The 15188-nt window shown below is 30.8% G+C and overlaps 1 protein-coding gene and 1 pseudogene across 5 annotated transcripts in view; one reads left to right on the top strand and one right to left on the bottom strand.

Moving 5' to 3' along the window:
* Nucleotides 1–13831, top strand: part of LOC142323353 (E3 ubiquitin-protein ligase SIAH1A-like) — a 70836-nt gene extending 57005 nt beyond the window's left edge. For all 5 annotated transcript variants that reach the window (XM_075362867.1, XM_075362866.1, XM_075362863.1 and 2 more), the window contains one exon: nt 13380–13831. In XM_075362867.1, coding sequence (XP_075218982.1) covers nt 13380–13434 — 55 coding nt within the window. In that variant the 3' untranslated portion in view covers nt 13435–13831. The remainder of the gene's footprint in view (nt 1–13379) is intronic.
* LOC142323065 (uncharacterized) lies at nt 397–1206 on the bottom strand (annotated as a pseudogene).
* Nucleotides 13832–15188: the final 1357 nt, after the last annotated feature.

Raw genomic sequence — 15188 nt, 5'->3', positions numbered from 1 at the left:
CTGGACTTGGGGTAGGAATATTAGATTTTGTTCTGAACCAAACAAACCCAATAGAACATAGGATAGATTGGTTTATTTTACTGAATGGACATAAGATATTTTTATGCTTTCTACTTTCAGTAAAATAGTTTTTAACATACAAAAGATACTTTGGTGCCAAAAAGGACCAATGAACAACAGTAATGAAAGAGCAAACATCAAAACATGACAAATGGACAAATAGTGAGGTTCTGAGATATATGTCAAAATAGTAAAAAGCTAAAGTAACAGTTCATGTAAATAAACTGTTGAACCTAAAATTAACAATACATTCGAAATCATAAAAGAAAATAATAATAATAAACTTACACATAAATTTTAATGTAAAATATCAAAAAAAATTTCATGTGATTAATGTTATACCATCTTATTTATTGCAAAACTGTTATGACACTTTGAATTGCACAATAGTCCCTTGCTTTTACAACTGCATTTAGTCGTGGAACACTTCTTTTTGAAATTATAGCTTGTATAGTCTTGTCCTCCACTTCTCTAAGTAGTTGCAGCTGCTTCTCTCAGCGACATTTCTTGAGAAGAAATCTCATCTATGGAAAGTAATTTTTCTTTACAAATTACGAACTGATTACGGGTATAAAGCTGCTTGAGGGTACCATTTTTGTTTGCTAATTTATAAAAGTCTAGTCAATTCCAACAACAACCTCCAAGACATTTCGAACATCTGTATGACCACAGTCGACATCAGGGACTTGAATTTGTACAGTATCACCAATTCGAGCAGGAGGAGATTTGTTTTTTGAGGTTCCCACATTTTCTTTGCTTGAAGTAGAAGATTTTTTTCATGGTGGATGCTCTTTTTATAAAAATAAATTCATGTTGTTCAGTCAGTGCTTGATATGAAGGCGTGGTAGGTTGCAGTTCCTCTTCAATATTTTCCTTTGGAATATGGCTACCATTAAGGTCACTACTCAGATTTTCTTCACATGTATTTGCAATTTTTTCCAGCTGTTCTTTGGTTTCAATATTTGCAATTTTCTCTCCAAGCAGAGATGACGATGCTATGCCTTTTTTTGGTTTAACACCAAACAGGGCTTCATAAGGACTTAGGCTTATTCTTTTGTGGTATATTGTGTTCTTGGCAAATTGAATAAAGGCCAAACCATCTGACCATTTATTTGTATCGTTATTGTTCATCCACGCAGTTAACATATTCTGTATATCCTGATTGGCCCTTTCAACTGAGCCTTGTGTTTTACACTGACAAAATTTTCCATGAACTATCTTAACATCTTTCCACATAGTGCACAGTTCAGATATGACTCGATTACTGAATTCCATACCGTTATCTGAATTCATTATAGCTAAAGTGCCAAATATTAAAAATATTTGAAGAAGGTGATATGCTACTTCTTCAGCTGTCTTAGTTTTTAATGGTCGTAACTGGACAAACATTGTTAAATGATCTTGATATACCATTATAAACATGTAATCGCATCCATGTGTGACTAGGTGTAGCAGGTCGACTTGGCATCTTGAATTTAACTCCAAGCTGACCATTGGTTTTGTAACAATACCTTTTTTAGGTGCACTATCTTTCATTTGACATTGTTTACACAAATTTAAATACAGCATTACAACTTCATGTGTAATTTTTTTTTTTGTATTTAACTTGCAATTTTTTGAGCATGTGTTCCTCCATAGCTTATTTTGATATGAGTTTCGGATAGTATACTAATTGTTACCAACAATTCATTATTGGTAACATAATACTGTATATTTGTTTCTCCTGGTTTTAATGGCAAAATTAACTTCTATTCATTATTAATTTTTAAAATGTCAAAATGTTTTAACAGTCTGTAATCCAAAGGTGTACTGCACTTAGTTTTAGCAGAAATCACTGTGGAAATATTTTAGAGTACTTTTCTTGAGAAAAATAAAAACAATTGTCTTCTTGTTTACTCACAATTAATGCACATAACTTTTCAAAAAATGATCATGGTTCTTTTACAGTAGCCATTAAATATAAATTAGGGCATCAGATAAAAAATAAAAATTAAGCAAACGTTGCAAGCACCAGTGAACCTTGCATAAGAATGACCAACAGCAGAGTGTTGGAGAGTGTAGACACTGGACGACCCTCACCAGAGCTTATTTGTGTTTGTTGACATATACTAGCAAAGGTCCAAATATATAGTAATATAAGCAAATATTTTCGTCTTTCACCAATGTATTTGGTATGTGTTCACATTCACCAGAGCATATTGACATTCTCTAATTTTAGTCTTTTACAGTAACATATTATATCGATAGATAAGTATTCTGGTACCGGTTCATATCATACATCTACATAAAACGCATCATATGTTGTATAAAAATCTATACACTCAATATCCTGAAAACCGGATTTTAGCACTGAAAGGGATAGGCAAATATATTTTGATTTATGTATTATATGTGGTAGGTAAGATTATAAATGAGAAAGTGAAACTAATTTATTTCAAAACTTATAATAAAATGATGATGAAGTTTTTACAATCTGCATATAAGGAAAAAATATCTCATGTTCTGACTGCTTTCAAAATTGAGGGTAATTTACCATTTTGCTTCGTAATAACCCATATTTAGTCATGGAAAGTTTTGACCATAGGCACATTAATCATTAATCCAGTAGAGCTACCAGAGTGCATTTAAATTATAATTTGTAAAGAAAACTTGCAATACTTTAAAAAAAATTTATTGGTAAAGAAAGTTTTGCTGAAAACTTCAAAAATTTTCTCTCAGGTCAGTTAGTATCAGAGTATGTTTCATAAATAATATGTTCCAATTAACTGAACTTTGTGAATTTTCATTTAGCTGTGAATATTGAAATTTTGTATATCTATAATTTTAATTTTATTATTACTAAGTTAAATAAAAATTATTATACGAAGATTTTAGTGTTTTTATAATTGCATAGTTTCAAGCAATTTATCTAGAATATTTATTCCTTTTTTTTATTATAAGTTTATGAAGTCAATTATAATTGAAATTATTTGTCAAAATCTCTTAAGAATGAATGTTCATAATTTCTTTTGAATTATTGTTGTATTATTCTGTTTTTCTATACATTGTGAATTAAATGATTTGTCTGTATCTCAAGAGAATATGTTAAAAATACTTTTTTACTTTTCTGTTGTTGTTGTAGTTAGTAAGTAGTTACATGATTTTTTGTTAATTTTAGTTTATTCAGTTGAATATCTGTTATTTAGTGACTGGCCAACTGTTTTATTTTTTTGTTTTTTTTCTTCATTTTACAGATATAATTTGATTCTTGTATTATATATGGTATGTAAGTAAAAACAAATTTTCACCTATTTGTAATGAGAATTGTACATTTCTGAATAAACATTAATGGCTGTATATAGGCCTGTGAAATAGCTAATGTGTACAAACAGTCTTAGGAAATATAAACAGTATATTAAAATTATTAGTTTTTATCGAGTATATGTAAAATTGTTAATTATATATTGGTAATAGCATATGTTAACAAAAAGTAATCTGGATATGTAGTGAATTTTGTGAGTTTGTTTTATTAAAAAGTAATTTTGTTTACTCTTATTATTTTATTTGTATGCCAGTGCTCTGTGTTAGGTACTTTTCTTCTCTATGTTAAAAAGTAATTATTTCAAGAAATTTTAGTTAATATTCAAGAATATGGATTAAAGGTTTATCTATACTTTCTTTCATTTCATTCGGTGAGTTGCAGTTTTAAGCTTTTTAAGTCTTATTTGAATTACACCTATTTTTAATAGTTTATGGTTGAGATCTGGATTTTGTTTTTTTTAAATTCTGCTATCTTTAGAAGGATGATTGCTGTGTAAGCTGAAATATATTGTTTTTTTTAACATGTACTGATTGTAAGTATAATGCATAGTTAGGTTTTTTTTTTTAATTCTGTTGTATTAAAACAGAAGTATTAAAAACAGAACATGAATACAAGCCTCAAAAAGTATTGCAAGGTACTTTTCTCTGTTTGGTTCTAGAAAAGTGCTGAGACCATTGGAGGACAATACATAACAAATTTGTCTGTGTGTAATGTCTGTTATCAGTAAAGTGCACTTCATATATCACATTGATTATAATCTTCATCATTTTTTTACTTTATCACATGCCATTAAGTTCTTTGTAACAATTTGTTGTAAATATTTCTAATAATAGTTGGAATCCTTTTTTGGGAGAATGGTATAAGGATAAAAAACCAAAAGGAAATTTGAAGTTGTGTGGGAGAAAGTTTTATTAGTGATTGCAAGTGAGGTTTGTTTCTTAACATTTAACATTAGTATGCAGTAATTGATTTCTTTAGAGCTAAAGTTAAATTTTTTAGTGATTTTTAAAAATTAAATTATTTTAAAGTTTAATGAAATAAAAAGAAGAAAAGCATTTTCACTTGCCACTGGTTTTTTGGAACAGTAAAAAAAAACCAAATATCTTTCCATTTGGTTCAGTGAGATGTCATGCATATGAATACCACTTAACTCTATTGTATAGTGCCTGACCTATATCGTAAACATCCTATTTGTTTATTGCAATAAAAAGTCGCAATCCAGTTAGTCAGACTGTACAGTAATTGTCCTCTGCTTCTTAACTTATACTGAATTACTTTAAGGTCTAGTATATTTCATCACAATTATTAAAAAATATACTTCAGGCATCAAACAGTTGGGAATGATTTTATTTAGTAATAACTATGAATTTTTAGAGATGTGTTCATAATTAACTATGAATTCACACAGCATTTAGTTTACTGAAATTATGTATTCCATTTTTTCTAACTCATGAGTAGAGTAAAAATTTCCAAAAATCAGTCTTTAATGCTCAGTTCAGTGTTAACATCACACATTTTCATTTATATATCAGATATAAGAGTCTGTCAAGATAACATCTTATGAGATCTTATTATAATCTCTCTAAGTAGCCAACATTGAGCAACACTTGATACTAGAGTAAATAAATAAATAGAATTAATTGTTTTCTCTGATTTTTTTCCATTGCTCTGTTCAGTGCTTTCAAAGAGATTTCTGCTTCTTGAAAATCAATTTTTTTTATGAAAATTGATAATTAATTTTAAAAACTAATCTTTTATGAACTTCCCTATGTAAATCTATCTTCAGGATTTTTCTCAGCCCTTTTATTTTATACACACTTTACTGATAACTCATTGCTGATGTACATGTAATGCTTCTGTTTTATTCTTACCTACTACTGTAGGTACTATACATTTTTTTGTATTGTGTTGAAGAAGCACTGTGTATAAATGTAAATTAGTTTTGTATTTATTACGTATAGATACTATAGGGTCCAGTATTTTGTTTTTTATACTGTTAAAATGTAGGAGTACTTATAGAATATTTGTCAAAATTATTCTATAAATTCATCTTTCTACTTACTTTTTTATGTTGATTTTAGAGAAATGTATTTTTTAGTAAAAATGTATTTAGTTTTATCTGTAATCAATTTGTGAATAATAGTTTCAATTTTTTATAAATGAAATATTTATCTGCACAAAAATTTGTGCAAGGGATAGTTACTGAGGTAAATTCTGTATAATTACAGAGCTTGGCAGAGAAAACTATACAATTTAGTTACCATAAAAATTGTATTTTTAGAGGAACATAATAAATGACAAGAAAAATGTAAAAATTTACTCATTGTATTTTATTATTTGAAAATAGTATCTTATAGATGTTCTGTTACCTTCTAAACACTAATAAAAAATGTAAGTTAAAAAGTATATTGTAAAATTTCAGTGGTAATATTGCATTTTAGATCAACCAAGTAGCAAAATGATTCTTATAATCCTTTTCCTTTAAATAATTCCACCCAAAAATTCTACTAGTTATCTATCTTATCTAGTTATCTTAGCGGATGACTTACTAGGTTGATCAATATCTTCCTCCTAGGAAGTTAACAGAACATAAATTGAAAGTTAATTAAATGTTAATGAAATTTTTCCCTTAATGTATTTGCACACTCGTTACAAAATCAGTGAACTTATGCCATATGTTCAATCATAAGCAGAAGCTTCTTACAGAGTTGGTAGCGATTCTTGTAGAGTAGCCTTCTAGGCTTCATTCAAAAAGTGAAAGCTGCCTCTTAATGTTAAAAAAATATATATTTCCTAAAAATGAAATGAATAAACATTTTTTATATAATTTTTTATTTTCTCCAATTTTAATATAAGATTTTGGCTTTTTTGTGAAATCTACTAACAGAGAAAGATCTTAGATTTCATATTTTGTCCAGTTTATGTAATATTGAAAGTGAATATCCTCAATACAATAAAGAAATTTTATAAGAAGATAATAAAATTGTAATAAATAATTAATTCTTCCTGAACGAAGATCAATTCTGCCTATACTTATTGATATGTTAAGCACAAAATTTCTGAAATAGAAGAACTAGATAGATCAGTTTCCCAACCAACGTGATATCGGCTAAGGGATGCCGTGAGATATGAAGATTAGATAAATGAAAAAATATTACTGTCACTTTTAATAAATTAAGTCAGATTAATTACTCTCATGCATGACTGATGGTGACACTGATCGGTTCATTTCAATGAATTAGGTATGCTTGCATCTGACAAATGACATTACAGCCAACCTCTCGCAAACATTCCCAAGGTTAGATTCAATATGCTCAGTCCTCACAAACATTCTTGAGACTTTGACAGAACATTTAAAAGCAAACAAGTTCTCCTGTCACTTTTAGTTTTCTTTTCATAGCATTGATTCATAGTGTTTTGCTACGGATAAGTCCATTCTTAAACGTAAACTCCAGGACAATGAAAGTGAATAGTTGGCTTTTACTGCTTGCTTTAAGTTGAACGTTACAGTTTTCTCTTAGACCATTAATTTCAAAACATAATGATGGAAATAAGACAAAAGAAGAAAAGAACACCTGTACATTTACATAACATATGGATTTTTGCTAATAACATGGAATAAGAACAAAGAAACCCCTCTCCCTGTGTGTGTAGTTTGTGGGGAAACACTTAGCAACCTGAAGCGGCAACTTGCATCAAAGCATTGTAGCGTGTCATAGAAAAGTATATTGTATTTTTCATGTATACTAGAAAGGAAGAAGATAGCAGCTCTGCAAATGATTTAGATAGTCACCATCGCTGACACTGCTCTTGAAGTATCATTTAAAGGAACAGAACCGACAGCTAAAAAAAAAAAACCCTCCTACTCTTGTAGAGGAAATCGTTGGCTCTGCGTGTAAAATTATAGCTGATACAATTACTTGGCAAAGGAGCAGCTGATCAAGTTTCAAAAGTTCCTCTCTCTCTAACAATACAGTCAGCCACAAATATCTGAAATGTCATCCAATATAAATGAACAAATCATGGAGAATATAAATTCTCAGAAAATTTGCTTTGCAAGTAGATTGAGAGTACTGATATTGGTGACAAACTGCAACTCCTTGGTTTTATAACATATATTGATGGTAAAGATTTCAGTTAGCAGTTTCTTTTCTGTAGATCACTGGAGACTACAACCACAGGCCATGATATTTTCGTTTCTGTTACTTCCTATCTCAATAACCATGATCTTTCATGGAAAGACTTTTGGTATATTTATGGATGGTACACCATCTATGCCTGGGAAATTTAAAGGTTTTACTGCCAGAACTCTCAGTGAAAATCCATCCATTATTATAACTTTGTTTTTTGCACTGAGAGGCATTAGTCATGAAAGCATGTGAAGAGTTAACCAAATTTGTGAAAATGGTGAACTGCATGAAGTCTCAACCTTTGAAGTGCAGGATTTTTTATCAGTTATATTGCAAAACAGTTGCAGCTCATACCTCTTTGTTATTTCACACAGAAATGAGGTGGTTATCACGAGTTCTTGTACTGAACTGGTTTCTCAACCTTGAAGAACAGTGGAACTTTTTTTAAGAATGAAAATCAAGGTACTTTTTATAAACTGCTACCAAGTGATTCTTGATGTTTGAAACTGTCGTATCTGGCAGATATTTTTCATAAATTGAATGAACTGAATGTTTCAATTAGTGGGGGGGGGGGTTTGACAGGAAAAGTAATTTCCTCAACCGATAAATTGAAAGGTTTTTAAAAAAAAACTTGGTTATTGGAGGTCTGCAGTTCAGAAAGGAGATCTGTCGAAACTTTCCATCTCATCTTATCTTGAGCAGATAAAGATCTGTGTAAGCTGAAAGACCTCATTGGTGATCACTTATCAAGATGCATTAGATATGTACTTTTCACTGAGAATCTTGACTACTTTGTCTCGCCATTTGATTTCATTGACAGTGTGGAGGCACAATAATGAACAAGAGGAATATATTGATCTTTCTGCTGATTCCACACTCAAAAAGTTAAGTAGTGAGGTGTCAGTTGCTGCTTTATGGCTTGGACTGACACCTTTCACCCAGAGGTCCCGGGTTCGAATCCCGGTCAGGCCTGGCATTTTCACGCACGCTACAAATCATTCATCTCATCCTCTGAAGTAATGCTTAACTGTGGACTCGGAGGTTAAAAACAAAAAAAAAAGGTAAGGCTTGGACTGAGAAAGTTATGCTAACCTAATGAAGAAAGCGATGAATACACTTTTGTCCTTTTTAACATCATATCTATGTGAGAAAGCCCTCACATACATTGTTGCCATAGCAAAGCTATGGCAACAATAAAATCCAAAGCAAGAAATAGACTGCAAGACCTTGGGGATGATATGCGTGTTTTGTTGTCAACTTTAAGGCCTGATATCAAATATCTGTGCTCTAAGCATCAATCACAAATTTCACATTAATGATTAATTAGCAAAACTCTATTGATGTGTTTTTATTCAGGGATTTTCACTGTATTCTATTATGATGTATCTTACTTATATTATATTTCAGTAATGAATAAAATCAGTACTGGAATCTGTACTTTTTTGAAAGTTTATTTAACTTCCTCCTGGGAACATATTACCACTTCGATTTAAAATTAATATTTTTTAAGAATTCAACTAAGGGTGCCCCAAATTTTTAATGTTATTCCCAAGGGAGCCTCAAACTTAAAAAGATTGGAAACACTGACAGAGTATGACAATTGTAGTTTGCATGATTGATCATTATTTTGCATTCTGTTAAAAGTAAAAATACGATTTATTTCTATAACAATTTCTGCCAGACTCTGTATATTTATCTAATGTCAAGGTTCAAGTGTATTTTTAAAATAAATTATTGTGTATGAATGAGCACTTATGTTATGTACATGTGGCAATGCACATGAAATGCTCATTAATTTGTTTTATGTTGTAAAATAAAAATTATAATTTGTCAATTGTAAATATATTATTGTAACTCAGAATTGCAAATTTCTAAATAAATTAACGAAATATTGTAGTAATTCATTTACAATCAGATTTTTTTTTCCTGTTATATCACTTAAAAATTAGAAACTAAATTTATCTAACCTTGTATGTATTATAATTACAGTGGAATTGCTACAACTCGAATATTCAAGGGAATAAAAAAATATTCGACATGGAAAATTTGAGTTGGAGAAACACATGTTACGTAATTACTACACACTGTAAATTCACTCACGTAAAATGTACGGCACTATTAAAAAAATATTGCATTTTTTCCATATACAGTCTTATTATATCACAGCAATATTATTACATGATATGATTCCCTCCTCTATGAATCATGAGACCTTGCCGTTGGTGAGGGGGCTTGAGTGCTCAGGGATACAGAGTAGCTGGACCGAAGGTGCAACCATATCGGAGAGGTATCTGTTGAGAGCCAGACTAAGGAATGATTCCTGAAAGAGGGCAGCAGCTCTTTCAGTAGTTGTTAGGGGCGTGAGTCAGGACGACTTAAACGGCCGTATCAACATCACTCAGTCCTCTGAGTACTGCGCAGCTGAAAGCAATGGAAAACTACAGCTGCTTTTTTTCCAAGAAAATGTGGCTCTCTGCATTTTCACATAGCAATAATGGAGGCCCCTTCCTTGGTAAAATAGTCCCCCGTTCGGATCTCCAGGTGGGGACTACTAAGGAAGGGGTCACCAGAAAATTAAAAAATAACATTCTACGAGTCAGAGCGTGGAATGTTAGAAGCTTGAAAAAGGTTGGTAGGCTAGAAAATTTAAAAAGGGAAATGGGTAGGACAAATGTGGATATAGTAGGATTAGTGAGGTTCGGTGGGAAGAGGAAGGCGTTTTTTGGTCAGGTGATTTTAGAGTAATTAACTCAGCGTCAAATAATGGGCAGGCAGGAGTAGGTTTCGTGATGAACAAGAAGATAGGGAGGAGAGTGGAGTATTTCAAAACGCATAGCGATAGAATCATTGTAATAAGGATAAAATCAAAACCTAAACCGATAACGATTGTTAACGTCTATATGCCTACAAGCGCCCATGATGATGATGATGAGGTAGAGTGTGTATACGAAGAGATTGATGAAGCAATTAAACACGTAAAAGGAGATGAAAATTTAATAATAGTTGGAGATTGGAATGCAAGCATTGGAAAAGTCAAGGAAGGAAATATAGTAGGTGAATACGGGCTGGGCAAAAGGAATGAAAGAGGGGACCGACTTATAGAATTTTGCACGAAGTATAATTTAGTAATTGCCAACACCCAATTTAAAAATCATAATAGAAGAATATACACTTGGAAAAAGCCAGGCGATACTGGAAGGTATCAGATAGATTATATCATGGTTAAGCAAAGATTTAGAAATCAACTCGTTGACTGCAAAACTTACCCTGGAGCAGACATTGATAGCGACCATAATTTGGTGATAATGAAATGTAGATTGGGGTTTAAAAACCTGAAGAAAAGGTGTCAGATGAATCAGTGGAATTTAGAGAAGCTTGAGGAAGAGGAGGTAAAGAAGATTTTTGAGGAGGACATCGCAAGAGGTCTGAGTAAAAAAGATAAGGTAGAAAATGTAGAAGAAGAATGGGAGAATGTTAAAAAGGAAATTCTTAAATCAGCAGAAGCAAACTTAGGCGGAATAAAGAGAACTGGTAGAAAACCTTGGGTTTCAGACGATATATTGCAGCTGATGGATGAACGTAGAAAATATAAGAATGCTAGTGATGAAGAAAGTAAAAGGAAATATCGGCAATTAAGAAATGCTATAAACAGGAAGTGCAAACTGGTGAAAGAAGAGTGGATTAAAGAAAAGTGTTCAGAAGTGGAAAGAGAAATGAACATTGGTAAAATAGACGGAGCATACAGGAAAGTTAAGGAAAATTTTGGGGTACATAAATTGAAATCTAATAATGTGTTAAACAAAGATGGTACACCTATATATAATACGAAAGGTAAAGTCGATAGATGGGTGGAATATATTGAAGAGTTATACAGAGGAAATGAATTAGAAAATGGTGTTATAGAGGAAGAAGAGGAAGTTGAGGAGGATGAAATGGGAGAAACAATACTGAGATCTGAATTTAAGAGAGCATTAAAAGATTTAAATGGCAGAAAGGCTCCTGGAATAGACGGAATACCTGTAGAATTACTGCGCAGTGCAGGTGAGGAAGCGATTGATAGATTATACAAACTGGTGTGTAATATTTATGAAAATGGGGAATTTCCATCAGACTTCAAAAAAAGTGTTATAGTTATGATACCAAAGAAAGCAGGGGCAGATACATTTATCTGCCCCTGCTTTCTTTGGTATCATAATTTGGAATTTAATTAAAATCGACTAAAAAAATTGTTGATAGTTGTCTGACGTTTATTCAGAAGCAGTGTAGTCGACCATTTTTCTATATCTGCCATAGCAAAAAAAACCGATTCCGGTACATTATCTTTTGACTCGACAAATCGTTGAATAGAATCAACGTTATCCGTAAATCCCATTAAAGTCGGGGGCGGTGATGCAGGGTAGTTCATCATTGTCGTTATCCAATCGGTCTATGGTGTCATTCTCATTTGCCTTTGCGTTAATCGTATCGATTACAATATCTTCATCAGTATGGTATTCGCCTACTACCAGATCTTCGTCCATAGAATCATAATCCCGAAAATTTACATCGCTGGGTACTTGCAAAACATCGATAACAGACTGCCGCTCATTATCATATGAGCGGAGCAGGATTATCATATGAACAGAATTACTGTTCAGGTATTATTTTAGAGGATGATGTGTATGAGTGTAGTCTTAGTTCAACCATTCCTGAGATGTGTGGTTAATTGAAACCCAACCACCAAAGAACACCGGTATCAACGATCTAGTATTCAAATTCGTATAAAAGTAACTGCTTTTACTAGGACTTGAACGCTGGAACTCTCGACTTCAAATCAGCTGATTTGGGAAGACGCGTTCACCATTAGACCAACCCGGTGGGTTTCTTTTGGTTATCTGACTTCAGTAAAATAAACATCCCTACAATCACGATTATAGTCGTGCAAGCATACAATGGTTTTATTTAGTTTCCAGCCGCTCATTATGCTTCAGTATTGAACACTAATTGTATTTTACGCCATAAGGATCCCTTATCCAGTTATATAGAGATCAGTGACTAAATGACTTTCCTACTTTGTAGGGTATCTCACAGTAGCAAACTATATAGTCACCTATGATGGTATTCAAGTTTCTTAAAATATCTAATTTAAACAGTTTATAAAATAAAAAACAGAGTAAATTACAGTATGAATAAGGAGTTTAAGAAAATATAAAACATAATAGCAACATAAATAAATATATTTATTTAACACTAATTACTGGTAAAAATAAATAAAAAAACCAACAGAAAAGAAATGTGGTTTTTCAAATTTACAGTTAACAATAAATATCTTTATTTATACAGGTTACCAGCAGTCATATCTACATTATAATTAGAATTGTTTTACATCCAATCCTAAGAAGGAAATTACTAATAAAATTCTTAGATTACTACAGATGTACTCAAGTCGCAACGCAGTTCTTAATGACAATCTCTTCAGAGTATAGCACTGCAGGAATTGGCATTTTATGTCAACCCATGTTGGTAAAACTCACATTTTTAATTTTAATATGACATTAATGTTAATGTTATTGACTGGCATATACTGAATCAGTCTTTATCATAATGAAAGGCGTTTCTAGTTGAGATATGCTACTAATTTTTTTTTAAATGTTCAGATTCATATGATGATACTTAATTAAATTATTCTTGTTTTTTTTTTTTGAGGATTTTTAATCTTATTAATTCTTTATTTGTTAACAATTTGTAATATAAAAGTACAGTACAACTAAATGTAAAATTCTGGTTTAGTATAATAAAAATGTGCAAGATATTGATCTAATCCAATTCATAAATAAATCATGAAATTGGTTCGGAAGTAGTTTTTTTATATAATAGCTTATATAAAGAATATTTTTTTTTTATTACAGATATTCTGGGACGAAACAAGAAAATCCTGCTATAATATCTGGTGATTGTAATTAAATGCCTATATTCATGGACCCTATATCCTTGAAGGTCTATCCAAAACATGCAATTTTATATACCTTCCTTCCTTGACTCCAGTTAAAGTAAATAAAAGATGGCAACACAAATTTGGAGAGTGGATTAATAAAACAAGGTATGTATAAAAAAAACAAAGCAACAAAATCAAATAACAACAAATCAACAAAATCTGTTGTTGGAATCAATGTGATAATACTCATCTGGGACTCGGTCAAGAAAGTTATTTTATTTACTATCACAAGTAAAAAGGATTTCAAATTTAAAAAAATTTTGACATTAATTTGTTTTTATCAAATTATTTTTATTGTTATTATTTATTTAATTTTTTTTAATATAAATATAATTTTATTTGACTCTGTCAAATTATGTCATAAAACAAGGCAATATAATGTTATCTTCAAAATATAAGTTTGTTAATTTCTTTAAATTGTACACTTTTGTAGTATTTGATGTAGTTACTTAACATTTTTATAGTTTTTAACACTTTTATACAGAAAAAAAAATAGATAGGTATAAAGCAAAACTTGCATCTGCATTATATTCATAATATAAATTAGCATTTAGTTCTATACAGAATACCATAAAGTTCTCCCGGGACTTTCATAACCTATTCTACTTTTGAAAATAATGGAAAAAGTTCATATAAACATATCTCCTAAAATTCTTCATTTGCAAGTTATGGCTAGTGAAAGATTTCCCTTGTAAAAACCCCTGTTTTTTTAATGTTTGACATACAATAACTTTGTTAAATGAGTAATAAACACATAAAACATTTAAACAAAACTTTTAGAGAATTTAATCCTGAACAAAATAACGTAGGTTGAATAAGTATGGCATTGAATGTCATTATGGATGCGGCTGAGCAACTTAGGGTCAGTCCCAAAGAACTAAAAAGAGCTACAAAAGCAGTACAGAAGCATGCCAAGAAACGAGATGAAAATGGTGGGCTCATTTCTGAGCATTTATTATAAACTGGTACTGTAATTACACTTTGGGCTAGTGTACTGTTTCCAAATAAAATTTGAATTTTTATTCAACTTACCTTTCATTATTCTGTTCAGAATTAAATTCTCTACAAGTTTTGTTTAAATGTTTTATGATATTACCCATTTAACAAAATTATTATGTCAAACATAAAAAACAGTGTTTTTACCCCAATTTATTGGTTTTCATCCCAGATTTTTCAAAACTACTGCAGATATGCTTCCGGGACCTATTTCATTTGATATTTCAGTTAAAAAAACCCACAAGAAATAACTAATTCTGCCCCTTAATTAAAGTCTTAAAAATTTCAGTAAAACCTAATTTCAAGTGAAATCCAAGTGAAATCTTTCACTAGCCGTAACTCACAAAGTATTTTAGAAGATATACAAACTTTTTCCATTATTTTCACAACTAAAATAGGATATGAAAATTCCAGGAGAACATGATACATCTGTATATTATGTATGTCACTGAATTCCTTGCCTAAGATAATAAATACAATTTTACAAACTATAATAAGAATAACCTACAAATTTAGTGAAAAATATCTTGTAGCTAACATACAGTGCTCAAAAAATGAAAACAGAACATCTTCAAAAAACTTAATAAAAACTAAAACAGTACAGACCTAATTTTATTATTTTATTTCTATATTTATATTGGAAACCTTGTAGTAGCTGCTTTTTGTATAGAGCATCAAAAATAAAAAAAAGTTTTATGTTAAACAATAGGTAGTTCATAATCTTGTA

Source organism: Lycorma delicatula, chromosome 4 (genome assembly GCF_047948215.1).
Source record: "Lycorma delicatula isolate Av1 chromosome 4, ASM4794821v1, whole genome shotgun sequence".
In the NCBI taxonomy this organism is placed as follows: domain Eukaryota; kingdom Metazoa; phylum Arthropoda; class Insecta; order Hemiptera; family Fulgoridae; genus Lycorma; species Lycorma delicatula.
The sequence above is the reverse complement of the archived record's forward strand: the minus strand, read 5'-3'. Positions and strand labels throughout refer to the sequence as shown.